Source organism: Apteryx rowi, unplaced genomic scaffold (assembly GCF_003343035.1).
Source record: "Apteryx rowi isolate R43461 unplaced genomic scaffold, aptRow1 scaffold_603, whole genome shotgun sequence".
Taxonomy (NCBI): domain Eukaryota; kingdom Metazoa; phylum Chordata; class Aves; order Apterygiformes; family Apterygidae; genus Apteryx; species Apteryx rowi.
The window spans coordinates 387178-414469 of NW_020450876.1; the positions used below are offsets into that span (position 1 = coordinate 387178).

General features: G+C 38.0%; 1 protein-coding gene across 7 annotated transcripts in view; it reads left to right on the forward strand.

Moving 5' to 3' along the window:
• Positions 1–27292, forward strand: part of TTC37 (tetratricopeptide repeat domain 37) — a 52913-nt gene that overhangs the window by 930 nt on the left and 24691 nt on the right. For 3 of the 7 annotated variants that reach the window (XM_026083491.1, XM_026083496.1, XM_026083494.1), the window contains exons 2-25: positions 178–289; positions 1293–1390; positions 1916–2059; positions 3156–3247; positions 3983–4058; positions 6129–6269; positions 7857–7955; positions 8048–8156; positions 10608–10748; positions 13062–13163; positions 16162–16295; positions 17015–17101; positions 17187–17290; positions 17396–17522; positions 18631–18807; positions 19608–19732; positions 20189–20442; positions 23048–23150; positions 24010–24186; positions 25230–25374; positions 25561–25639; positions 25748–25809; positions 25930–25986; positions 27080–27148. In XM_026083491.1, the coding sequence (XP_025939276.1) occupies positions 1301–1390; positions 1916–2059; positions 3156–3247; positions 3983–4058; positions 6129–6269; positions 7857–7955; positions 8048–8156; positions 10608–10748; positions 13062–13163; positions 16162–16295; positions 17015–17101; positions 17187–17290; positions 17396–17522; positions 18631–18807; positions 19608–19732; positions 20189–20442; positions 23048–23150; positions 24010–24186; positions 25230–25374; positions 25561–25639; positions 25748–25809; positions 25930–25986; positions 27080–27148 (2694 nt within the window). In that variant the 5' untranslated portion in view covers positions 178–289; positions 1293–1300. Of the gene's footprint in view, positions 1–177; positions 290–1292; positions 1391–1915; positions 2060–3155; positions 3248–3982; positions 4059–6128; positions 6270–7361; positions 7438–7856; positions 7956–8047; positions 8157–10607; positions 10749–13061; positions 13164–16161; positions 16296–17014; positions 17102–17186; positions 17291–17395; positions 17523–18630; positions 18808–19607; positions 19733–20188; positions 20443–23047; positions 23151–24009; positions 24187–25229; positions 25375–25560; positions 25640–25747; positions 25810–25929; positions 25987–27079; positions 27149–27292 lie in introns of those variants that run through there. The other 4 variants (XM_026083492.1, XM_026083493.1, XM_026083495.1 and 1 more) reach the window with 4 other exon arrangements.

Consider the following 27292-nt stretch of genomic DNA (forward strand, 5'->3'; position numbering starts at 1 on the left):
GCGCGGTGCCGCCGCGGCCCCGGACGCCCCCGTGCCCGCTGGCGGGGCTGGCACCCCGAGCGCCGTGGCGGGAGGCGCCGGTGCGGAGCTTCTGCCCTGCCGGGCTCGCAGCCTGCTGCCGTGAGGCTCTTGAAGTGCCCGTCTGCGCCTTTACGTGGCTTCTCGTCTTCTCTGTAGGTGAAAATGGAGTTCAGGCTTGAAAGTTTCTGTGGTTTTTTGTGTTTGTGATATTCGAGGGGCCTCTTCCCTCTGGGCAGACCAGCTTTATCTTCAGGAGCTGCTGAGCAGTGTAAGTTTCACGCTTTTTTTTTTCCCCCTTAGGTTGTAAAAGAATCTTTAAAATCAGTTACCTTCCCTTGTCTTTTTCCCCTTAATTTCATGCTAAGCTCTTGATCCACTCCTTATATTTTTTTTTTCATCTTTTAAAAGCTTTTTGTTCTGTAGCTTGTCACTTATTCAGTCTCAGCAGTGCCTGCACCAGCCACAATCTCAGCCTCATCCTATTTATACAGTTGTGATTATGGTATTTATATAGTTTCTAAAGTTCATTTTAGGCTACGTAGCATGTGCATCAAAATAGTGTATGAATATAGCAGACTTTGTAAACATGAATGCTTCTTAGAGTTGTCCTTAAGTGCTTCCCCCTGCCCCTTAAATCACTGCGCATCAGTGGTCAGAAGCGGGATCTGTCATAAACATGTGTGAAGGGAGAGGATAGCTGTGGCCCACATCTGAATATAAATGGCAGGCAGACTGTGATACTGCTGTAGACAGCATGCAAGAACACCCCCTGCGCACACACTTCTCAGGAAGCCCTTGAGCACAGGCCCGGTGCAATATGTGTCTTAACCACAGATCACTGTTTAGGAATTCTTGCCAGTACACAGTGTCTTTCGTATGCTTGGGTTTTTTGAGTCYAAGGTGACTCATCTAACATCTCTCATCCTATTTAAATTTGTCTTAAACTTGAACCAAAATCTTATTCTGGGATAACTAGCTTGTATCTTTTAACTATTTGGAATATTAACATAATCCTATGCTGGATCTAAGCATAAGTAACGCATTTTAACCGTATTACTTGTTTCAGGAATTTCAAGTGAAGTGATCACACAGTATGTGTTTTGGCCTGTTGCACTATACTTCTGTGTTTGTGCAGATGTGCTACCTATAACTGCAGCAAGAATCTTGCCTTAGAGTGCTTTTTTCTTATATGATTGCAGTAGGATATAAATGATGCTTTGAGTACAGTATGTTTTTTCTACAAGAGCTGATTGTGTGTTCTTTCTACTTAGCAGCCACAATGTCAAATAAGGAAGTGAAAGCAGCACTAAAGAGTGCTAGAGATGCAATAAGAAATAAAGAATATAAAGAAGCCTTAAAACATTGCAAGGTAATTAATTCTTTGCTTGGAAAATAATTATTTTTGCGCTTGTATGTGTTTGCTGTTCCTTTCCCTCTACAATTGTGCAGTAATGCAGAAAGTGTTGAGCAGCTTGTTGACATAATTTTGTCAATGTAGTTATGTCTTGTTGACATAGTTTTAACTCAACTGGTTGCGCACTTTACTTGCCTTCAAGTAAACTCTATTCCTCTCCCCTTTTGCATTTGCTTGCATGTGGAACAGAGGATATTAAGTCTATGGCGATGGTGATGAAAAGCTATTTCTAATCAAGACCTCAACAAGAATGCTTTAATTGCTGAGTTATGGATACAGTTACTAGCAGAACAGTTCAAATATGACCATTTGCTGGCATAAGAAAGCTAAAGTTATTACATTTTTAGCAAAAGGCTAAAGTTAATAACTTCTGATGTTTCCATACAGAAGAATTCACAAAACTTTAGTTATAAAATTCAGTACATAAATCTGTAAGATGCATTTTATTCATTAGTTTTATTTAAAATTGCATATTTCTAGACAGTCTTGAAGCAAGAGAAGAATAACTACAATGCTTGGGTATTTATTGGCCTGGCGGCTGCTGAGTTAGAGCAGCCTGATCAGGCCAAAGGAGCATATAAGAAGGCTGCTGAACTGGAACCAAACCAGTTATTGGCATGGCAGGTACGTTTATATTCTGATCCGCTTTATTCTTTCCATGAAAAGTGTTACTATGGAGCTAAATGTGGGAACAAAACAGAGTTAAGATTTGCATCATCTTTTCTTCAGGGCCTGTAAGTTTTTCTAGTTCTAGTGAAGCTTCACAGTAGTTGAAGTTCTGATTAGCTGTGTGTCCATGGTAAAGCCAAAGGTAGTTGCATGTGTGTAACAGGGCAATCTTTAGCTCTAGTAGACCTAAGCTGTACCTCCTGGGTAGAAGAGACAACAGTGAAACATGCTAGGAAGCACAAGAATTAAAACACTTATAATAAGTTTGTCGATGCTTAGAAGCAGTCTGAATTGCGATGCTCATGGCTCAGGAAACACTTGACAGCGCTTCTCCCGTAGGAAAGAAAATCTTTTATTYAATAACTTATTTTTCCAGCCTCTAGTATGGAATGAATTGTGTTATTGACTTTCAGTATGATAGAGAACAATAATATACATCTGGAATAGCCATGCGTTGGGTGGTGTGTACATGACATCCTGTAACATTACATGGTTATTTGTTATTTGGAGACTTGTGAAGCCTAATGTTGAGTATCTCTTTATCAGATACCAAAATCCAATGTTTTCTAATGTAGTAAGGTTTCTTGTATTTTTCAGTATAAAGCATTTTTAATTACAACTCTTGGTGCCTGATTTCAAGGAATACTGAAAATTCATGAGCTGTTTAGCAAACAGACTCTGTCTGTCTTTGTTACTCTACAAGGCTGTGTAGTCCTTGAATATAGAGCATCTGCCCTATGACTTAGTGTGCTTTGTTACTATGTTTTTTCTGGTATGCAAACAAGATTATGTAATATTTACAAGTTTCCAATAGTTGTCAGTATCAGTTAAGAAAGTGAGGTGAGCTTTTCATTTAAAATAAGTAGATTCAGAAGGCTGTACAGAAAGTACCAACACAGATTTTGTTCAGAGATTGTGCATTGGTAGTTGACCCCGCTGAAGGCAGTGGAATCCTTTTTTGTAGGCAGAACTTGCAATATAAATGTAACTTACAATTGCAAACATCAAAGGTTACTTGTTTTCGAAAAATCGAATCTGTTTTATTTTAAAGGGTTTAGCAAATTTATATGAGAAATCCAACCAAGCAGATGTCAAGGGAGACTTAGCAGATGTTTACCAAAAGCTCTTGGAACTCTATGAAAGGTAAAGAATAATCAAATACCGCAATTCAACCTAAGATTTCTAGTTCCTTTAAAAAAAAGTCCAGTGCATGCCATAGTTGATGCACAGGATAGTCTGTCAATTTCTTTTTTTTTTCTTTTAAAGCCCTGTCATATCAAAGTGTAAAAGTTGGCTACTCGGGTGTTCTGTAGTGTAAAGTTGGAGTAGAAATATTTCTTATTCCTGTCCCTTTTAATAAGGAAAAAACTTTTGCAATAACTGTACTTTATGTTAGTAGTTTAGAAAATTCTTATGTTATCTGATGTCCATTGTCTTAACTCGCTGCCTTGAAGTACTTACTATAGTTAAATAGTTCATAGTCTGCATTATTATCATTAATAAGTAGGCTTATTTTTCTCTGGCTTTAGAATCACAGAACATAAGTCATCTAGTTCATATAGATAAGATTCTAAACACAGTTAACTCTCATCAACTGTCACTAGAGCCTATAGCTGACTGAACTATTATGTTGGTGGTTTTTTTCCCCGTAATTTGAAAATTACTCAGAAAGAACTATATAATCCCTTGAAGTCATTTCTATTCAGTTAAAGTATCAATAAGCAAAATTTTTAGGGTAATCTATGGTATTTGTTGTAAAGATTTGCTTGGCAAACTTAACTTATTTAAAAACTTATTATTTGACAGATTTTGAAAGATATTTCACTATTTCTTGGAAAACTTAGCTTATTTGTGTGGGATTTTCTTTCTCCTTTCTAGGGGTGACAAGCAGAAATGGTGTGATGTATGTAACAAGCTTGTGGAGCTGTATCGTCAAGAAAAGAAATATTTAGAGGTAGGTAACTCATTTACTTTCTCTTTACTGATCAAAAGGATATTTCTTGTAAGAATCAATTGCTGTTCATCTAGGAATTTCAAGTTTAAGTTTTCCAGACCCCAGACTACTTATGGTCTCCTTGTGGACCACAACTGGGCATAACTGTTTTAAACAATGTGCCTTTCTTTTCCACTGCTTACCAGACTTGGAGACAATCCATTAAACTGACAAAACTTGACAAAGGATGTTAGTGTTACTGAAGAAAAGGGTGCAACTTCATTCCCCTGTTTTATTTCTGGAAGTCAACACAAACGTGATCCGAAATGCACATTTATATGCGAGCTGGGTATCTTTTGTCTAGTTTAGCCAGCTCCAGATACCTCATTAGCTCTTTGTCCCTTCCTAGACTGTCCCTGATATTGCCATAGTGTGAGATAGAATTTATCAGCAACCTAAACTCGATTGCATGTGGCTTAGCTCTGGGATTCTATACACAGTGAGAAGGAGATGCAAAGCTGGTCGCAGGGCATCAGCCCACCTAGCACCCCCAAAGTYCATGTCAGCATGACTAGCGCTGAAATAAGCGGCCCTTGTCAGCTTACCACTAGGTGGAGCTGTTAAATGGTTATAAAGCTCAACACTAACTTTGCCTACGGTACCTGTAGTAATACAGGATACTTATTCATGCAGTTATGCTGTTTCCTCTTTCTTTATTCTTACAAAAGTTTGCTTTCTTACAAGGCAGTGTATGCTCTTGCATTGTACCATCTTCCCCCTCTGACCTTTCCTTCAACAATGGAAAATGAGAATTTTTGAGTCTTGTATTAACAGTCTCAAGACTATTTGTTAGCTCCAAAGGCTTTTTTTGTCCACCAATTGCTAAAACTAGTCAGTGTTAGTAATTTAGCATAAGCAGGTAGACTCCATTCATATACCTCGCTAATCCACAAGTTAGGCTTCATGGTCCTGCTTTCTCTTTCTCAGTCTTGTTGATGTTTCCACACTGAAATTTCAGCATGTGTTACTGCTGTTTTTCTGTTTCTGTTCTTAGTGTTGTAGATCTGGGAAGGCTTTTTTCTTTTCTTTCCTTTTCTCCTCTCCAGAGTTTAAAGGACTGTCTAGGTCTATTTTCATTGTTTGTTTCTTCCAAAAACCAGAGTAAGAATTTGTATTATTGGTGTTGCCTCCCTTACTTGCTGTATCTTGGAAGGCAGACATCTTTGAGCACTCAAAGAACCCCATGCAGTGTTTTCAGACCTATTGTTGTTCTAATCAAAAAGTGGGTAAATCCTGATCGTTTACTCAAAACATCACCCTGATGCCTGCTCTAGGGTGAAAGCAAGCTCCTTCCTCTATTTCTCCTAGTCAGGGTCTACTAGTTCACTCATTTGTTGCTGTTTACAACATGTTTCCCACCTGTCTATATGACAGATACCATAGGAGGAACTTCAGCAGCACCCACAGCTTCTTTCAAGGTATTCTGTTACTATTTAACATAAAGCTTTCTGTAATATAGGCAAATTTAAGCTATTGGTGTACTCATCTTGTGTTACCATCCGGTGTTCACTTCCCCTTCTACAGCCTCTGTGTAACTATCTCTCAGCCTTTTATAGAAAACACCCATTTTTTTGCCAGTTGTTCCTTAACTACTCTGACTGGCACTAGGCTTTCTGGTTCTTCAAGAAGCAGGTCAGAATATCTTTAATTCTTCTGTTTTTTGTGTATGAATTGCTCTATTTTGTCTATGATTGCTCTGTTTTCATTTAAATTTTTCAAGAAATGGTGCAAGAGTTTCTTTGCAATGGTATATTGCATTGCAAAATGGTATATATGCAAATGTAAGTGCAGAAATTGAAGTATGTTAGTAATATAGTAGTATTTAAACCTATGATATCTGTTGACTATTCAAAATAATGTATATCAGTAACTTGTTAATCCTATTTGCCAAACACTGTTGGTACTGTTTGACCTCTTAATCTGGAAAGCTGAAACTCATTGCTTAGAGTTGACAGTAATTGGAAAGCTCATATCAGACCTCTAATCTTTTTGAAAGAGTTACGGCATGATTCATTTGTGTCCTGTTGACAGGTGGCTCGAGCATGGCACAAACTTATACAAATAAAACAGGAGGGAGGTGCAGATAATGCAGAACTTCATCAACTTTGGAAGAAGATGATCCAGTTACTGGCAGAGAGTACACAAAATCAGGATAATGAGACCGAGCAGTTGGTAATATTTATCACTCCTAYTCATCTAGATATGTACATACAGAGTGCAGCCATACTTTATACGAAGCCTTTAAAAACATACAAGTCTTATGACTGTGTTTGTCATTAACTTTCAGTGATACTAAGCTCCTCAAGAAAATGTAGAGATTTTTTACCTTCTGGATTCTGAGCCATTGGGAAACAGAAACAGTAAGGGTGCAGGTCCCTGAAATAGACCTTAGGTGAAATAAGGCACCTAAATCCAAATGATTGTTCTGGAGCTCCGTTGTTAACTGCCAGCTAAATTGTGTAGAAGCCCAGGTTTACACTGTAACACAGTGATACATCACTCTGCTTCTGCACGTTTCCAGAAACATCACTGTGTTATCATGGCTGAACAGAACAGCTCCTAGCATATTCATAAGCTCTGTTAGAGTCTAGAATGTCGGTATCCTTCAAAACAATAAGTCTCTACTGCGCACATAGGTTGAGGAGGTAGTTTTGCACTGGTTTTCCATTTCTTCCTACCTCATTGGGAATTTTTCTGTAAGGAGCTCAAAGGGGTTAAGGATTAAAGTACTTATCCAGACAGGCAATCTTTGAGTTTAAATTCTATTCTCTAGATTGTAAGTTCCCCCTTCTTAGGAGAATGTCAAAACTAATTGGAGCAAACAGAAGGATCATAAATTACTGATCTTGTAGGTGAAGTTAATTTTGTTTTATTTATCTGTTTTTTCAAAACAAACCTGCTTCAACAGAAAGGGTGGAGATTTCTCTTCTCCGATTTGATTTGTAGCCATGCTCCAGAAAGGTAGAAGATATAAATTGAATTAATTTCAGACAGAGGACATTTAATCTGGATCTTGTACCTTCTGAGGTGGCAAGTGCTCTAAGTTATGAGTTCTTATAGAAAAGAGGTGCTGCTTGCAGCATTGCTCTTGTTTTTGATTTTAAAAAGGAAAAAAAGAAAGGAATTTTGGAAAAAGTTATATAAATCTTCAGGAATGGGTTTCACCTGCTAATCTCTAGTTTGCTTTTCTGCAGCTCAGAATAAGACACCTGAACCTGGAAAGATGTGGGATTGAAGACAACTTCCTATTCAGTATTTCACTTTTAACAAGTTGTGGGCAACTTCTTGCTTGGCATGCTTGCTTTATTGCTCCCATTCCATGGAGCTTATGGTTTTCCATGTATGTAGGGAGGTCATTAAATAAAAGACTAGATTTCTTCAGGGCAGTGTGGGGAAGGCTGACAGCAAAGCATAGGCAATAACTTAGGTTCTGTGGTACCAAATCCTCTTTTGGATGTAGAGTTAGGTGCAAGGAAGAATCTAGCTTCCTACAAATTTTTGCTTTCCTTGTACTATCTTGTGCTATGAAACAGTATATTACTGTTTCATCTGGTAATGGTAGACAAATGTGCTTTAGATCCTATTTGAGTACTACTTCAGCATAAAGCTTGATTGTTTTGTAGCTCTCTCTGTTCACAGTATGAGTATAAGCTTCATGAGTAGGATCCAGATACCAATGTTGAAATATGCACTTGACTGTGAAGAATACATGTTCTTAGATTTATTGCTTGTTGAGCTCCTAATTATTTCTTATTTCAGCTTTTGACTGCGTTTGAACATGCAGTGAACTCTTCTGACAGTGTTCCCAGTGAAGAGCACCAAAATCTTTGCAAAGATTTTATTCAGTGTTTGTCAAAAGTAAGATTTCTTTAATCTATTTTCTTCAGTGGACAGACATAATATTCCACATGTGATAATTCACATACCAAAATTTTTTTTTTCCTTTCAAGTTTCCTCATGAAACACTTAGGTTGAAGAAGACCTGTGATGATATGATGGCTTTATATCCTACTCTGAGTTATCCTTTAGAAGTACTTTGCTTGCACTTTATTCAGTCAGGTGAGTAGGATGGTTTTAGATATTTTTGGGCTTAAAATACCTCTTTTTATAGTTACTTTTGTGACCATCTTCTTATAAGGTTTTACCTTTCGGGGCCCCATGCAAGTATGTTGTTTATTTTTTTTGTGCTATATTTCTACCTGTCTGGAAGTGAAAAGTGTTTTGCTACTTCTTTAGCTTTCTATAGCTTTGCTATTTCTTGTCTCTAACTTAATGGTGACTCTAAATAAGTAAACATGTGTACTCAGTTAAGTCCAATTCTGGTAATGTTTGAAGTCACAAAGGACCAATGCCTTACAAAACTCAAAAGCAGCCTCTCCAGATAAATGAAGATTAGCTTCCGAAGCTTTGAAGAGAACATGGAGACCATTAATCCCTGCTTTAGGGATGAGGAAGGGCTGCGTTCAGGTTATTCTTGACCCAGAAAATCCCTGTCATCTAAAAAAGAAACATTCACAAAACTTTCTTCACAAGAGTATCTGGTGAATAGGGAATGAACAAATCTGTTTAGATGTTTGTTCTAAGTAGAGAAGAAGAATCTTCGAGGAAAAAATAGCATAGTTTCTTCAGTATTGCAGGGATCTGAAAGAATATGCAGTTACTTTTTTCAGGAGTTTCCTGAACAACATGGCATTAATGTTGTACACTTCCTCCACGTTTTCAAAGGTAGCTACTAATTCATTTTTTTTCTTTGATTGTTTAAGGCATCAGAAATTGAAGTTGGCTACCCTAAAACATATTTTAACTGAGAAAAATAAATCAGCAAAAAAACCCTCTTTTTTTTTTATATAAAGAGAAATAACTTTTTCTGCTTGGATAGCAGAATGCTGCCTTTGCTTTTAAAGTTAGGCTTGTGGAAGAATGTAGCAACATAAAACAACAAGAGAATTTTTCATTTCATTTAAAGGGATGAAAACAAGCAGCATCCTACTTTTGCAAGAAATGCTTGTGCACCTCACAGAAAAGTTGCACGGAACACATTGATTGTTTTAAACACATCTGAAAAAAGAGACCCCCCCCTCCGTCCTTAAAAGGGATAATTTTTAAGCCCTTTGTTATTCATCTCTTTTGAGATCCCTTACAGTTGACTCTCTCCACTGAAAAAGATACAGCTTGCTGCTGTGTGCAATATGTACTGTTATGAATCACATTAGGCGTAAAATTGCTGAGTTTCCATCTTGGACTGAAGTTTGGTTGTTATGGTAACATACAAGTCTTTCCCTTCTACCAATTCTGCTTAGTAAGCACCTGAGAGTTGAGGTTTTTTCCCTCTAGAATTACAAACATGAGCCTAAGTCTTTTTGGTAGGATGTAATTATTTCTCAGTGCCAAGAACTGTATTACAGAGCTCGGGCAACTGCAGATAATTATGCTTGAAAAAAAGATCTTTGGTCTTGGTGTCTAAATTTATCAGAATTCTAAACTTTGTTTATGCAAAAATATGTAGTCATAACTTGACAAATGAAGTCTGCACTTGCATTTCCACATGAGGATGCTTTACAGATGGAGGAGAGACAGGCAGAGACCCTAGTTGCCAAGGGGGAGGAGGATCTGGTTGGCACGTTTTGTCTATTACCAACACTCTGACAACTTCTCACCATCCTGCAGTCATCTTGGGGTGGGAGGATGATGCTTAAGTTTTAGTAAGGCTGTTTGTTTATATCTGAGTCATTCCAGCCCTGTCATAGTACTTCGTGCCCTAAACTTGTGGGCTCACAGTATTAGTCCCCTTTACAAAATGCAAATCAGAGGCAACATTTGTCAAATGAGTCCATAATTTTTTTTTTTAACAGTAGTTCAAAGTCTGTTGCTGCAAGTCCTAGCAGTTGCTTTGAACAAGGACTACTAGATCTACAGTTGAACATAAGTGTAAAATAGTTAGTGGAATCAGTTACAGTTAAGCCAAAACATTAAATTAGTGGTTTCACAGTAAGACTGTTTCAGCAGGCTCATCAAAGTGATTTGCTAGGTGGGCAACACCTACTCTGGAATGAAGTTATTTCCATTTATTTGTGGCAGAGTGTTTTGGAGCATTCAACTGGACTTAGGTGAAAAGCCTAAGGATCCTATATCAAGGAAGTAGTTTCTATTAATAAAGGAAGTATTTGTGTAGTAATTTAACATGAGTGGATAAAATTCAGGTTTTGGACTGGCAGTTTTAGTTTTTGGAGGTAATGAGTACCTAGGTTACTGCCACTTTTTTTTTTTTTTTTTTTTTTTTGCTAGGTATATAGTACCTTTGGAAAAGAACTTAATAAATTTTAAAAGCTCATTACCTTGAGCTCAAATGAGAAGTACCACTTTTAAGAACATTTATTTATGTAGGTAAGGTATGTTGTTGCAGGTTTTTGGTTTGGGGGTTGTTTTTTTGTTGTTGTTGYTGCTGCTGCTGCTGCTGCTTTGTTTTTTTAAATCTACAGCTCTACAAAATGTTTCTCTTCCTGAAACTAGGTACTTTCACTGAAGAGGCCCTGCACTGTTTTTCTAGGCTTTTGGAGATGGACTCAAGTAGTGGTCCAGGCATTATTGGTTCAGGTATAAAATGCCTCCAGGAAAGGAAATATGAAGAGGCTGTTGAGAGCCTTACTGAAGGTAAATATATAATATGAAGTATAGATACTCCAGCTTGACCAGCAGCTGGGTTATGGTGGATATTTGTGGGATTTTATACTTAAAGTACCTGCCAGTTCTGTTGCAAGTAGCAAAAAGACCCACTAGCTTGTAAAAGAATACTCAGCTCTGTGACTGGTTTAGGATTTAGATGTTTGTTAAATATGGCTTTAGGTATAACTTCAGAAGTCCGTCACTTCACTATTGCACTATTATCATCTTTAAACTTGCTTAATCGGACTGTTACTGGAAACTATCTAGACAAAGCAGTGAAGATAGCAATAGCATCAAGGAATGGAGAATTTATAAAGTAAAATATAATGCAACTCCTCTAGTCACTGCATTTCTGTAGAAAAAAAGAAAAAAAGACTTCTTTATAAACTTATCATTTTAAGACCTGTTTACTGTAAATATGTGAACACTTGTATTGCGTTCTAAAAAGAAATAAAGGACTTTTTTTTTTTTTTACAGTAGCCAGATTTGCTAAAGCCTTGACTTACAAATTAGTATGTATGTTGCTTGTATTGAAATGACAAAGCTCTGCAAAAATTACTCATTAATATACTAGTGGGAAAACAGGACTACCCACTTTCAATCGGCCCATGGAATATTCAACTTTGTCTTACATGACAAGGGCAAAACCGGCTTATGGAGAAAGCTGGGAATAGAAGCATTTGGGATATAAGCAATCATGAGTCAGCCAGGCGACTCTGATATTTTGCTTCCATTTTCCAAGTGATAGAATAAGATTCACAGAATCACGGAATAGTTGAGTTTGGAAGGGACCTCTGGAGATCATCCAGTTCAACCCCCTGCTCAAGCAGGTTCACCTAGAGCACGTTGCACAGGATTGTGTCTAGATGGCTTTTGAATATCTCCAAAGAGGGAGACTCCACAGCCTCTTTGGACAACCTGTTCCAGTGCTCTGTCACCCTCTCAGTAAAAAAGCTTTTTTCTCATGTTCAAACAGAGCTTTGTGTATTTCAGTTTGTGCCCGTTGCCTCACGTCCTGTCGCTGGGCACCACTGAAAAGAGTCTGGCYCCATCCTCTTGACACTCTCCCTTCAGATACTTGTACACGTTGATAAGATCTCCTCTCAGCCTTCTCTTCTCCAGGCTGAACAGGCCCAGCTCTCTCAGCCTTTCCTCATAAGAGAGATGCTCCAGTCCCCTAATCATCTTAGTAGCCCTCTGCTGGACTTGCTCCAGTAGTGCCATGTCTCTCTCGTACTGGGGAGCCCAGAACTGGACGCAGTACTCCAGATGCAGCCTCACCAGGGCTGAGTAGAGGGGGAGAATCACCTCCCTCGACCTGCTGGCAACACTCTTCCTGATGCACCCCAGGATACCATTGGCCTTCTTGGCCATAAGGGCACAGTGCTGGCTCATGGTCAATTTGGTGTCCACCAGGACCCCCAGGTCCTTCTCAGCAGAGCTGCTTTCCAGCAGGTCAACCCCCAGCCTGTACTGGTGCATGGGGTTATTCCTCCCTGGGTGAAGGACTCTGCATTTCCCTTTATGAATCCCCCTCTGAATGGCAGCACAGCCCTCTGGTGTATCCGCCACTCCTCCCAGTTTGGTATCATCAGCAAACTTGCTGAGGGTGCACTCTGTCCCTTCATCCAGGTCATTGATGAAGAAGTTGAACAATACTGAATTGTTTCCCTAATTTGGATTTTTGGGGTATGCTGCAGTAGCTTACCCACACTGAAATAACATGTCTTGCACAAAAACTGAAAAAAAATTCAGGGGTCTAGGAGGAAAAAAAAAGTCCTCTGCGGAAGTCAAATACCTCTGCCTTACAAAACTATTGGATGTTGTGTCAGAATGTTCATCCTGTTTAAGGATACACTTGGAATTTGTCTAATATTCCCAAACTGCTCTACTTTTTAAGGTTTTTGAGTAAAACTTTATGAAGCAGTCTACAGGCTTGCAGTGTTAATTTCTGATCAAACTGAAGTTTGTGTTTTGTTTTGTTTTTGAAACAAAAGTGCACCTTAAGCCAGTGTTGTGTATTTCTTCACCTTCTCCTCTTTATTTTCTGAAGATGTAATGCAGCATGTGCAAAACTAAGCATAACAGAAGCTTACATTTTTCTTGACTTTTACCTTATTTTGGGGGGCATGGAAGTCAAGAACAGTTTTAAAATAAGATTCAAAAAATTAACTGTAAGTCTCATTCTGATTATCCAGTGATAATGTTCTTGATGGCACTTGATGACAATACAGCATCTACCACCTACTGCATCTTTGCAGCCCTAAGCAGTTTTGTTTGTTTGTTTAACTCTTCACTTAGGTTTGCAGAAGACTAGCCAGTGTCCAGCAGCATGGTGGTATTTGGCACAGGCACAGATGAAAATGCACAAGCACAGAGAAGCTGTCCTGTCCTGCAATCAGGGTAACTGCCTGATAGTTGAAAGAACAAATGCAGGGGTATACCACTTTACATAATCCCATCAATGTGACCTTTGCATGATGGATCAGAGTTAGTAGCACCTGTAGTCCATTGGTTTTTGCAGTGTCACTGCTCATGCTGGTGTCTTCTGTGGGTTTTTTTGTTTGTTTGTTTAWGACAGCTGAAAACACCTTGTGCTGCTTAATTTTGGTGGGTAGAGTTGATACTTGACTAATCAGAACTGGAAAGCCAACTGATGGGCCATATTTAAAAAGTTTGCATGTTTTCATGGTTTTGGCTGGTCTTTGACCAACTGGGCCAAACAGTCGATAACTGCCTGGGACCACAGGTATAAGTATCATAAATTTTTGGTTTAATAGACTTTATATTTAGTCTTACAAAATAAGATTCTAATCAGATTAATGTAAAATACAGTGAAACACAGATGTTGCAGAGTACAACATCTTAAGAGTTAAACCTTACCCTGAGAGTAACTTTTTATCCATGTTAGCTGGGAATGAGGGCAGTCATTCTGATCTAGCGATGCTTATCTAATCAGAATAGAACCATTATTTAATGGTTATAAATGAAAGGTTGGCCAAAGTGGACTCTTTGCTGATAGAGACAAATACAGTGAAAAGCTTCTCAGGAAAGACTTGAAGTAAAAGTAAGCAGGCCTGGCCTAACACGGAAAATTATTAAAAACAAGGGGGAACCTTCAAAAGGTGAAGTGCTTGCTAGAGAGAAAGATAGGATGTTAAAGTTGGGCAGATGAAATGCTCGTCAATGGACTTGTCTGAGATTAAAGCATTGGTGGAAGTTGCTATAAAACAAATAGGAGGAAAAACAAGCACTGGGAAACTACGAAATATTCGCATGGGAATCCTAAAGGAATGTAAAGATGCTGAAGTGCTGACTGTTGTATGTAATTTTTTTGGTTAAATTGTCTTGGTACCCAAAGATTTGGAAGGTAGCTAATATGACCCTAACTTTTTAAAAGGGTTCTAGGAAAGATCTGGGAAACTACAAACTAATAGGTCTAATATATTTAATGGGCAAATTAGTAAAAACTAAAAGGGTAGAATTAGGGAATCAATGTAGAAAAATGATTCTGGGGAATAGACAGCATAGCTTTTGTAAAGTGAAGTTGCTTTTTAGAACTCCTTGAAGGAGTTACTAGCATTTGGATAAGGGACATGTGACATAGTCTACTTTTGATTTCCAAGTTATAATTGGTAAGCTTTTACAAGACTCTTAAGGAAACTACACAACGTTGGGTTAAGAAGTAGAGTTCTAACATTGAATGTTCTTTTGTGTGTGTTTTTGTTTTTGTTTTTTTTCTTTTTTAAAATAAGTTAAAAACTAGGGCAAAGTATAGTAATAGTAGTCGATTTTTGCACTAGAAAAAAATCACCATGCCATCTTCACCGGGACCTGTGTTGTTCATCCTCTTTTCTAGTCCATTATGAATGTTGAATAATAAGTTCACCAAGACTGCTGCTGATGCAGTTAGAGCTGACTAAAAAAATTGTAAAAGGAGGTTGTTGGAGTAGATGACTAGGTTTTAAAATAGCTAATGAAATTCCATAGCCATAAAAGCAAAATCATGTAGGTTTTGGAAGAAATGGTCTCATAAAGCTATCCTAATGTCCCTTTGCAATAAACAGAGAGGTCATTTTGTATTAAAAATTAGGACTGTTTCTTTTTCCCCTGTGTGATTAGCAGGAGCTTTAAAGGCAAGTCAAATATTAGGAATTACAAGGGAAGGGATGGTTAGTGAAACAGAACATCAACATGTAGTTGCACTGAGGACTTTCACAGCATGGTGAATTATGTGTTGATTGTTTTGAAACCAACCCACACTATCTCAGAGAATGAGAAATAATGCCAGAAATAATGGCAAAGGTTAACAGAAGGGTAACAAGGATGATCAAAGGTATGGAAATTGCTTCATATCAGAACAACTGAATAGCCTGGAAAGTCCTTTTTCAGCCTAGAGAAGAGATGAGGTTGAAATCTGTGAAATTACAAATGGTGTAATAAATAGAGTAGAATAAATAGAGGTCAAGGGTTTTCTTTTCCTATGCAAGAGCTAGTTAGTATCAAATAAAGCTAAAAGCTGTCAGGCTCAGAACAAACAAAAGAAGTTTGTTTCTTAAAACAAAGCATAGTTAAGCTATGAGGTGCCTTGCTAAAAGATGCTGTGGATGCTGAAAGTTTATTTGAGTCTGAAGAGTGAGTGGAGAAATTCACAATAGAAAAATCAGTCAAGAATTTTTAAGTGGGAAGATAATACCTTTGCCTCAGGAACTCAGAGTTGCAAGCTGGTGGAAACTGAGAGAATTCTGGGGAAGTATTACTATATGCTTGCCTTGGTCTTGCACTGTTTCTAGACATCTGCGGTTAGAGGCAGGATACTAGGATAGATTGGCTGTACCAAGTTAGACAAAAGTTCATTTTATGTGAAAGTAGAGTTAATTGGAGTTTTTCAGCAAGTACTTGCCTTTGGGGAATGCTCAAGCTCGACAGAGATGTCTTCATTCTCTGAGATGAGCAAGATTATACTGTTTATTGGAGAAATATCCAATACTACAGTTGCGAGTACAAAGTTAAATCCTCAATGTTAATAGTAACATTTTTTCATTAAACAGTGAAATGTAAAACAATTTATTTCTTGAAGTTGCTTTTTCCTCAGAGCTTGGATCTGAAAAATGTAGTGTTCAATTTACAGTGCTACGGCAGCTAGAAAACATTCAGTTTCTCTTATATGTCTGAGAGCACCTTTATAGAATTGATTGAAGTTTTGAAATACATGGGTGGAGGGTGTACAGAATAGTTTCTGTAAAATAAGGGGGAAAGCCCAAATAAAAAATTAACTCTAAGTGGTGCTCCATTAGACTTAAAAATTGTAAGTTAAGATTTTTAAAGTATTGGGAACAGTGATCCTCTTTATTGTTCCTTTTCCATTTTTATTTGATGAAACTTTTTCTCTTGCCAACAGCTCTCAAAACTGTTGGACCTCTTGAGAGTCCTGGTCTTCAGCAGAAAAACCTTATCCTTCAGTTGAAAGCAGAGGCTCTGATTAAAATAGCTGATGCTGATGCTGCAGAAGAGGCCATTATTGCACTTGAACAGGTATTTTCATTGATGTAAACACTGTTTTACAAAAACATGCTCTCAGCTTTATGCACTAAAAACTCAAACTGTGTATTTTTTCCCCCTCCTTTTTACTTTCTGTGACATTTAGACAACTCTTTACCAGCTATGGTAGAGAAAACACTCTGTCCTCTGTTTTTTAGGCTTTTCTATAACTTTTTATTATTGGCCATTCTAATTTTTAAAGCTGTCCCTTTTGACCTTGTCCTGTCTTGCTTGAGTGTTCCTGGGTTCTTGCTAGTTCTGTGGCTTGTGTTTGTCTTTATTTGAATTATGGTTATAACGCTAYTCCTGTCCTCTGTGTACTTGTCGCTTTAGATAAACAAGAGCAAATTGCTTGAAGATTGACTGGTAAAGCTTCAAGCAGAGGTTGCTTCTCTTATTCATTCTTCCCCCTGTTATGCTCCATGGTTTAGTGTATGTACTTGCTCGCTGTTTAGACTTCTGCGGCTCTGTCTTGCTCTCTATCCTCTGCTACCTATTCTCCACCAAAAATCCTATTCTTTCCAAGGCTTCTCAAGAGTCTCCTATCTAAATCTATATGGTGGTTTTCTTGGGTGTTTGTGTGGTGTGCTTTTTTTTTTTTTTTTTCCCCTCCTCCCGTCCTTATTGTCATGCAGTGTGCCTGCTTTGAACATCTTTGATTTCTTAATCTGGAGAGAGAATAACTTGATTGTGTCTGTTGCTTGGTTTTCTAGATTGTGGGTGCAAGCAGTGATCCATTGCTTTTAGCTTTCAGAGGTCAGGCTTATCTAAATGAAGGTTTAGTGGATCAAGCTTCAAAGGTTCGTACAGTATTGTAAGCTGTAAGCTTAGCAGAACTTTTAATTTCATACAGAAATAACTAGGAAGAATAACATTCTTTTACAGATTTCACAAGAGCTTCTGTTGTCCCACCCTGATCTGGCTGAGGCCCATGCTCTTGAGGGTTTGATCCGTTATTCCCAAAAGAACTATGAACAGGCAGAAAAAAGGTATTGCATTTGATTCTCTAATGGAGGTACGTGGGAGAGAATAGAATTTAGTGGGTTTCAGTTTTTGAGCGTTTGTCTGATCTGGCCTTTGTTTCTTTTACTTAGTTTTCAAAATGCTATTGAAAGAAGGGCTGAAACTGCAGAGTATCATCAGTACCTGGGGCTCACATATTGGTTCATGAGTGATGAGACAAAAAAAGACAAAGGAAAAACTCTCACTCACTTCTTGAAGGTAAAAGTTTCTTTCTATTCATGTAGAATTAGCATTTTCCTGTATCAGAATCCAAATATAGAAAATACACTGCTGGGAATGAGAGGCCGCTTGTTCAATCCACTTACTACTGTTTACAAGCCTCCAGARCCTGTAAACCGGGTAGTTCAACTGTGCAAAAAGACATTGCAGGGAGCTATGCAATTACTTGGAGTCTCCCTGCTTCTTTCCTCCGTTCACCTAATCGTTTGGCCTCTGATATAGCCAAATGTAGTGACTATTCTCTTGATCTTCTTTCCTCTAGGACTGTAGAGTCGAGGCCTATAGATGTCCAGCGTAGAACTTTGAAGGCATTTTGAAATGGGGAAGCCAAAATACAAATTGAACAAAAGTGAGAAAGGGAAAAAGATGGGAATGATGTTAAAGTTTCAAAGTTTATCCAAGGAAGTCTGCCAAAATCCCCTAATTTATATACTTTTCCTGATCTTTCGGGTTTTTGGTTGTGTCTCTTTCTCTGCATGTAGATAAGAATGTGAATAGAAAAGATGTAGTCTGACATCGTTATTGGGAACATGCGGTATACAAAGCATGAATGTAGAGATTGCAAACTCACTGCATAACTTTGTCATAGGTTTTGGCATCTCAAATCATTGCCTGCTGTTTCCATTTTGATAAAAACAGAGGGCACTGGGCAGTTTATTTGAAGTGAACAACACTTTAATTCTAAACCATTTTATGTGTGCATCTTTTTTGTTGTTGTTGTCAAAGTTGTTGTTTTGCTTGAGAGTTGTGGGTTTCTGCGGTATAAACTAATCTGCCAAGTGTACCTTAAAGAAGAAAATTTAAAAGATGCTATATAGTAAGGAACTGCTTGTTGCCAACACATCTAGCTTGTTAGCACTTCATATACTTTATATACAGTGCTTTGTGTTGTGAAGTTTCTGGTAGATTCTGCAGATGTTTAAATCTCAATCTTAGAAATATTAAAGTAAGATTTAAATATTCTGTGTATTACAGGAGAAGCTTAAATAACTTGATAAGCAGAGACTGTACAAGTAATTATCGCTGGATCTGTATTTATAGTCCTTCAAAATGCACTCTTAAATTGTGTTTGTATTATTCCTTATAGGCTGCAAAATTGGACAGCTACTTGGGAAGTGTCTTTTGCTGTTTAGGTAACTACTACAGAGACATTGCTGGAGACAGAAGTAGAGCTCGTGGCTGCTATAAAAAGGCTTTTGAACTAGATGGAACTGAAGAATCGGGAACAGCAGCTGTAGACTTGAGTGTGGAACTTGGAGACATGGTATTGTACATTCACAGTCTTGGATTACTGGCGTTTTGTTTTTCCGTTAATCCTACTCTTTGAGGAATCACTTCAGGCTTCTCCTGTATTTGAGAACAGGATCTGAARACAGGTGTTTTTGTCATTGCTTAGCAGTTTTTATAGCTGGGCCTGCTCTGGGGAGAGCTGGGCTCTGCTCTCTCTGAGGAGAAGGGTGGAGGAGTAAAGCATAACACTGTAGTGATGAAAAATGTGATTTAGATGGAAGAATTTTTCAGCAGAGAACTTGAAGAGACAGTAAGTTTTCTTTTCATGTGTGACTTGTGCCATTTCTTTTCTCCTTCCACCCCCTTGCTCCTTGGAGGGGGAAAAAACATACAAAGTCATCAAAACTTTTTTTTTTAATTTCTTATATAGCATTGTATAAAAACAGTTCTTAGCTTTATGATAATACAAAGCAAGAAAGCATCCTACGCTTTGGCAGACTGCTGGAACATCTGGAGAGTCAGACTGAGTATCTGACTTGCTGCAAAGACTTGTACCCTTCTCTAGTTAAAAATTTTCTCTACAAAACTTTGCAGGCATCTACTGTCTATTTGCAGAAGTTATCTTTAGATGTGATAATTTCCTTTTTTACTCTGCCACTCAGCCTGCCAGCTTTAAAAAAAAAAAAAAAAAGCCTCTGTAACATTTCTTCATTATAGTAATTAACAGGTTAGACAAGCTAATGACTTGCTGGATCAGAAGTATTCTTCTTAAACAATAACTTTGTTCTTTACGTATAGATGTGTACTAACCTGGCATTTTTGGTGCTTTGTTAGGACACTGCTCTGTCAATCTTGAATGAGGTAACCGAAAAAGCAAGTGCTGGTACAGCAAAATGGGCCTGGCTTCATCGTGGACTTTACTACCTGAGAACTGGTCAGCCATCGCAAGCAGTGGCTGAGTAAGAGAAGTAGTAGTTGGTTTAAACAGTTTCCCATAAATGCCAGTAAAATAGTCTTTGATCTTAGCAGGTTTTGAAAATAAATTAGCTAATTATAGGATGGCCTTACCAAACAATAGGAAATGAGCAAGCTGCATCTGTCTCCAGTTCTAGAATTAGCACAACGTAGTTTCTTCACCATAGCAGTGTTCTGTGCTAACAAGCCTGGCAACAGCCTTATCATAGACAAGCATGTTATAGCACTGAATAATGAACCAAAATTAGGTACAGTGTCTAAACTTGTATAATGTGCACTATGAAGATGAAAATGCTACTATGCCTTATTTAAAAGCTCCATATAATTTTACATTTCTGTTTCTGTGTCCTGAGAATACGTAATGCAAGGAAAGATTTTTCTTTTTATTGTTAAACTGCAGTACATTTAAATAAAATGAATTTATATCTTGAAATCTTCAGTTTGCAGGCAGCTCTCAGAGCTGATCCAAAGGATGCCAACTGCTGGGAGTCTCTAGGGGAGGCCTACTTGAGCAGAGGTAGCTATACAACAGCTCTAAAATCCTTCACAAAGGCCAGTGAGCTGAACCCAGAGCTTGTGTACAGCATTTACAGAGCTGCAGCAATTGAACAGATTCTAGGCAAATATGAAGATGCTATAGCTGCCTATCAACAAATCTTAAAAAAGACAAAAGATTATGTGCCTGCACTGAAAGGTAATATATCTGAATTTGAGAGTGTTAACTCTTTCTCCCTCCTCCCAGTATGGTGCTTCAGTCTCATTAAGAGGTTATTGAGATGTATTGAGGTTTGCCTACGTGGAAGGGTAGGATTGGGTTTGGGATATGTAGAGTACTATGAGCCACTTGCAAAAAAAGCTAGTGCATAGTAACCTACAGATACCTGAAGAGCTCTTAAATCCCAATGTGTGGGAATTATTTCTCTTTCAATAAGTACAGAAGGTGATTATTCCTGTGCAACTACCAAGCCAGATGGTAGAGGAGTTGAAGATATGAAGTGGAAGCTAGCTAAAGATGCTGCAGTTCTGCTTAAGTAGTCAAAGCTGTGTATGACTCAATAGGCAATGAGCCAGGCTGCAGTTTCTAAAAGGTGGGCTGTGCTCATCTGCTGCTGCTCCTGACTCTGCAGTCCTCACCTCTTGTGTTTAACCCTGGGGATTCAGACCCTTCTGTGAGTTTCTTGAAGTCATTAAAAATAGCAGTGACCTATCCAGAGGAGTGTCACAAGTGTTAGAGGTGGCCATAGATAGGTGTCTTTAGTATGTAGCTGGGAGCAGGGTGGAACAGGGGAACAGGAACTCCTCCTTCCTAGTGATGTTGAACCATGATCCTCACAATATGTAATACTGGAAGCATATAAAATTTTAATAGCCAATGAGTAACTGTTCTGTTCACATTCTCTATGCCATTTAGTCTTCAGTCATTCTCACTCTGTACATCCATCTGAATAATTCTATATTTTAGTTGCTTCTCATAGAGAAGCTGCACCCTGCTTGGTACAGGTGTGAATTTTTTAGTTATGGAGTGTTATTTCATTGTGTAAAAGGCCTCATCTTTTGGATGAATGTCAGCTAATTATTGTAAGACTAAATCGAAAGTGTTGGGTTAGTACTGCACCAGGAGAAATTTCTCACCTGAAAAGGCTACTGATAGTTTTCCCTCTACCTTCTCCTTTTTATTTTTGTCTYTTGGAATATGCCAAACTAAAGTGACATGGCAAAAACTCCATGATGGAACTGAAGAGAATTGCAGGTAGGCAGCTTTATTGATTGTCAACCAGGAAGGCATCATTTGAGGGCAGTAGCAGTTTGCAAAGGAGTTGTATAGAAGTGTGCATACGTATATGCGTTTGTTTATGGTCTGTAGGTGACAGTGGATGTTGCTCTTCCTCTAATGAAGTGCTTAGAGAGGACATAAACACACTCCATCAAGTAGATACTTTCCTCCCCACCCCTCCAGCTCCCTATGTATTTATTCTTTTCTTAAATATTCCAAGTCTTCTCTCGTCATCACGCTTTTCATAATCTCTGATTTGTTAGCTGCAGATCCTACTTCTGGTCTAAAAACAATTTTCATCTTCTTGCAGAATGTCTAATGTTTACTCTGCCTGTTTTGCTATCAGCTGTGGACCTTCTTTAAACCTTCTGAAACACACACCAGTGTACTTTTGGTACCATTATGATCAGTTTAGATATTCTCTGAACGGAGCTGCTGCACATGTAGTAGATGAGAGAATAAGTGCACTGATGTTGCTTGAATGTGTCTTTTCTAAGCTCTTTATTTTGTGTTAGTAAATGCTATGTTTTTCCTGTGCCTGCTGCACTATAGTTTTTAATATATAACTACAGGGAACAAAATCAGTTTTGTATTTAGATTACAGAGCTTCTTGACCTCTGAAGAGTCAAGATCTTGGGACTTCTTCATAGTCAAGACAAGTAACTAATGGGGGCAAGATAAGATACTAGCAAAACATGATGCCAGCTAGTTTGAATGAATTATGTTTGTCACAGTGTTGTAATTCACAAAGGAAAATAGCATCTGCAGCTATTAGTAGTTGATTTAGGCATAAGGCAGGACAATATGGGCAAGGTAGCTTAAGAACTTTGAAAATAAATACTGAGAATGCATGAGACTTGTGTTTGGTCACTTGCTACAAGATGGAGTGATGGCTGTTGCCAGCAAAAGTATAAATTAAGTGGTATCTTACTGGCTGCAATGCTAGGAATTGTGGTATTAGATGCAGTTCCTTTAATAGTTGGAATTGTTTCAGTATGAATTAAATTCTTACATAAATAGGATTAAATAGTGTTGGCTTCAATCACCTCAGTGAAAATCATGGCATTCCAAAGTAGACTTCCCATTTTGCCCAGYTTGACATTCTTCTCTTTGTGTTTTGTCTTTGAAAATGATTTGATAATGTCTTTCACTCAAGTGTAAACTGGAAGTTGCTGTATCTTCTAGTTGTCAAAGACTTAGCTATGTAAAGTGACTTTCTCATCGGTGCTCTAGTTAAGCCCAAAGTACAAATGCTTTGATTTTTTTATAATGACCTATATTTGTTCTAATGCTCAAATTATTCTACACTTCATGCTTGTCAGGGTAGGTTAAAAGCAAAGTCTCTTGAGCAGCAGAGTCTCTGTGGGTCTTTGGTTTTGGCATAGTATATGCAAGGAATAAACCTCTACATAAAGAACAACACTGAGCAGGCCTTACGCCCTCCCACCCTGTTGCCTTTATCAAGCAGTATCATGCAGGTGTCTTTTCATAAAGGATTTTTTTTTTTTAATGGTCTTATTTTCAGGACTTGGTGAGTGCTATCTCATGTTGGCAAGATCAGCCCTTGATAAATATCTTGACGGGAAGGCTGTGGATTACATAGAGCAGGCTCTTGAATTTTTTACAAGGTTAGTACTACATATTAAAATATTTAATTCCCACTGGGTTTGTGGGTTGACAGGCAGAAGAGTAAGAGTTTAATGTTTGGGGACTTTCAGTTAAACTTTAAATCAAATGGACCAAGCTTCTATTCTACGAATAAGCATGTGCTTACTGAAAATGGTTTGAATGATGCATTCCAGACTTAGGCTGCTTGAGTGAATGGTAGTTAGAGTTTTGTTTTTTTCTGCCTTCTCTTTAAAGATACCAAGTCCTTTGATTATAGCACAAGTGTGAAATCACACATACTTCTCCTCAGCTCTYACCCTTTATACTTGGGACCGTGGGTGGGGTGGTGGTGGTGGTGTCCTACCAAAATTGGTGGATGAGGAGGTTGTTTCATCCTTTCCGCAATCTTTTTCTTTGTGTTTCAGATGGAACTACTTTAGTATCCTAAGTTAAACCTTGGTGTAGCTGTTCTTTTAGGAGAGGGTCCATAAAGCCTCTGCAAATTGCTCGTGTCTGTAATAAATATGATGATGCTCTGAAATGCAAAAGTGGGTGTAGTTAATTGACATGCCACTAGATAACAGCTAATTTTCAGAACTGACTCTTAGTGCCAATGAAGTTGAGATACATTGGCATGTTGTAGTCTGTCTGTCTGTCTCGGTCCCTGTCTATTTTTCTCCCTATCCTTTAAGGTATTTTTGGCTTTTTAAACCTACAACTTAAATAGGAAGAAAACTAAATTCAGAAATCAAACCGCTCATTGATTAATTAAATTTGAAATTGTGCCACTCTTTAAAGTGATGAACTTTCTTTCAGGAAAGGGTATTGCAATGTCTGAACAGGTGTTGTGTGCATTTGCTTAAAATCATTAATTTACAGGGCAACAAAGTGCCGTCCTGATGTATCTTCCCTCTGGAAACTGCTTGGAGATACATGTACTAGTGTGCATGTCGTTTCACCAGCCAAAGTGAATGTTCAGGTTCTAGGATCCCTTCTTGGTAAAAATGCAGACAAACAGATGCTGAAGAAAAGTGAGCTGCTCAGCCTGGGAGGAAGGTAATAACCTTTACTCTTGAGTGCTTCTAAACAGCTGTGCACATTACTAGGGTCTCAAGTATCCTAGACTAGAAGGAGCAAAAGGAAACACATGCTTTTGGCACCTGCATGCTGAGTGAAGATTTATGAGGTGGGTAGATAGGGCCTCGCACTTCTTCCACATTACACCACTCATTTCAGGATATGTTTCCAGGGTTGCCACCATGTATATCAGCAGTCATGTAGCATCTACTCTGCTCCTTGCTTCTATCTCCAGAACGTGGCTATGTCCTCTCTGGCATTCAACAAATTGTGCCATTTTAAATGGAGAAGTTGCAGTAGTTGCTAACTAATTCTCCCAGGACTATCAAAGTCCAAAGTAATAGTCTAAGCTTTCTTACAAAAATGTCATCAATTCTAGCCCTAGATACTGATCTAGATTACACCAGAAGTTCCTTGTTCCTGGCCCTGGAAGCTCATGTCAATAGAAAATATTTATAGGATTCTTGTAGCCTCTTCTGTGGCTCCCTCTGAGCTTTCTGCAGTTGGATGTGTAAGTTGAGACAGACAAGAAAAACAGCTGCTTTAGTAAATCTCTACCATGACATGATAACCTCAGCAATTTATCAAGAGGTTGCTTTTCAAACAATTGTATGAAATAACATACTTCCTAGGTGAAGTTTGATTAACTTCTGAATGACCTGAATGACTAAAATAGCATATGTGATGTTTGTTTTAGTTGGTAACATACATACTACCCCTAACATAGTTTTGATATATTATACGTTCGTGGCTTCACAATTGGTGGGCATTGCAGACTGTCTTGAGACCAGGATAGATTCTGTGAAGGTGACTGTCTGAATTAAACAAAAAAACCCCGCTCCATTGTCTGACAGCTTTCACTCCTGCTTCATTTTTAATTGTCTAGTTGTCATTGACTTTCTGTTCTTGTCTGGATTTTGTTTGTATTTATGCACATTTACTTGGTTTGTGTATTTTTTCAGTTTTCTATTCTTCACGTAGAAAGGCTACGAATAATGCTTCTCTGATTCATGTTTCTGTAGGTGTTACAGCAGAGCTTTAAAATTGATGCCTTTGCCTAACATATGGTGTGATCTAGGAATAAATTATTATCGACAAGCAGAGCACCTAACAGCAATGGGCACTGACATGAATGAGATCAGTGAACTGCTAGAGAAATCTTTACAGGTATTGCCAATGTGTGGTTTCTGGGTTTTTTTGTTGTTTTTTTTAATAGTCTATAAAATTTAAATCAGCTTTGATGCCTTTATGCATGATCTTTGTCCTCAGTAAAATCTAAGTCTCTGAATAAGCAAGTGCATTAAATCATAATTTTTGCTCTTCTGATGTAATTCACACTTGATTCTCTTCTAGTGTCTCAAAAAAGCTGTGAGGCTTGACAGCAAAAGTCATCTTTACTGGAATGCACTTGGTGTAGTTGCTTCCTGTAGTGGTAAGTCTTCAGTGAAACCCCTAGCTGCATAATGTCCTAAATTAGAAGGCAGCTTGACTAATGCTGTTCATAAAACTCAGTTACATCTAGTTCTCCTCTCTTTTCCAGCTATTGGAAATTATGCTCTTGCTCAACATTCGTTCATCAAATCTGTTCAAGCTGAGCAAATCGTAAGTGCTGTAGGCAGCTACCATCTGTTTCAAGTGGGCATTTAAAACTTTTTTTCCCCTAGTGCAGTTATTTTTGAATATAGCAATAATATGTCGATTTTAACTTTGTCTTCTGTCTAGAATGTTGTTGCCTGGACGAACTTGGGGGTTTTGTATCTAGCAACTGGAAACATTGAGGTAACTCCCTTTTCTCATCTTCAAATATAGCTCCCCTTCCCTTTTTTTAAGGGAGTATATGGAAGTAGAAGTATAGGCAAATAGTGAGAGCATCCTTCTCAGATTCAAGAAATATATTTCCTTTGTATGAAATAAAATCTGCAACTGTACCATACCTGAGTCGTACAGATGAATTAAATGTTTGTTTTGGAGTGGATGAGGTCGAGTAACCTTTTCATAAATTGCTGAGGTTGCTTTTCAAAGAATTGTATGAAATAAAAACTGTTTCAAAGGACTGATAAGTAGTTAGTCAAACCAGTGCGCACCAAGTTTGAAGAACTCTTTTGTTCTTTTAGATCACAAGTAAACCGAACTTAAAATTTTTGAGTTTCCCTTAGGTAGCTACTTTCTGCTCATCAGCATATCATATGATTTGCCACAGTTCTATGTAACCTTCAGAGTTTCTCTGGAGAAAAATTACAGATTACTTAAAGTCCAGACTTGTTATGCAGCTCAAACTACATTCAGTCCTATTTGCTGGTCAGAATTACAGAACTTTTTAAAATTTTGTTTGATGTGAGGAATGTGGTGATCAGACTGAGAATTATTTTTAAGAAAAAYAATTTGATCCCACAGATTACTTACCTCTAAGACCATTAATGCTAAGACTTTGCTGACCTTGTGCTGCATTGAGGGAAGAACTCTGACCATATGCAAGCCAGAGCAAAACATCACTTGCAGGTGGTAAATCAGCTTAACCACTTTGAAAAGATGTCTATTTATCTATGTTTTCATGGAAGAAATAGAAATTTCCAAAATTGGAGCCTGGCTTTAAAATGCTAGCTTTTCTAACAGTTAATTTGGCAGCTTAAATGGTTTTATTGTTATGAGGAGGAAGTGGATTTGGAAGGGAAGGGACTTTTTCAGTAAGACTAAACTGCTTTAATTTCTCTGGGTTATGCGTTGTTATTTGGTATAGCACAGTAGATATTTTTAGCAGTGACCTAATTTTGTCCATGAAAACCATTACTGTGTATCAGTAACTGTGTATACTCAACAGCGCTCTCTTACCATGCTAGGCAGTTCAATAGAACTGTTATCTTTGATTCTACAGCAAGCTCATGAAGCCTTCAAGATAGCCCAGTCTCTGGAGCCTTCTTACTTAATGTGTTGGATAGGGCAGGTAAGACATGAGAAATCATAAAACTGTGCACCAAAAGTAGTTGTTAAACAAGGTAGAGAGGATTTAGACTCCATCTTAGTTATTCTTCATTTGCTCTTAAGCATGTTCCTAAAAATTAAATGTAAGCTTTTAAGGAGAGGGAGC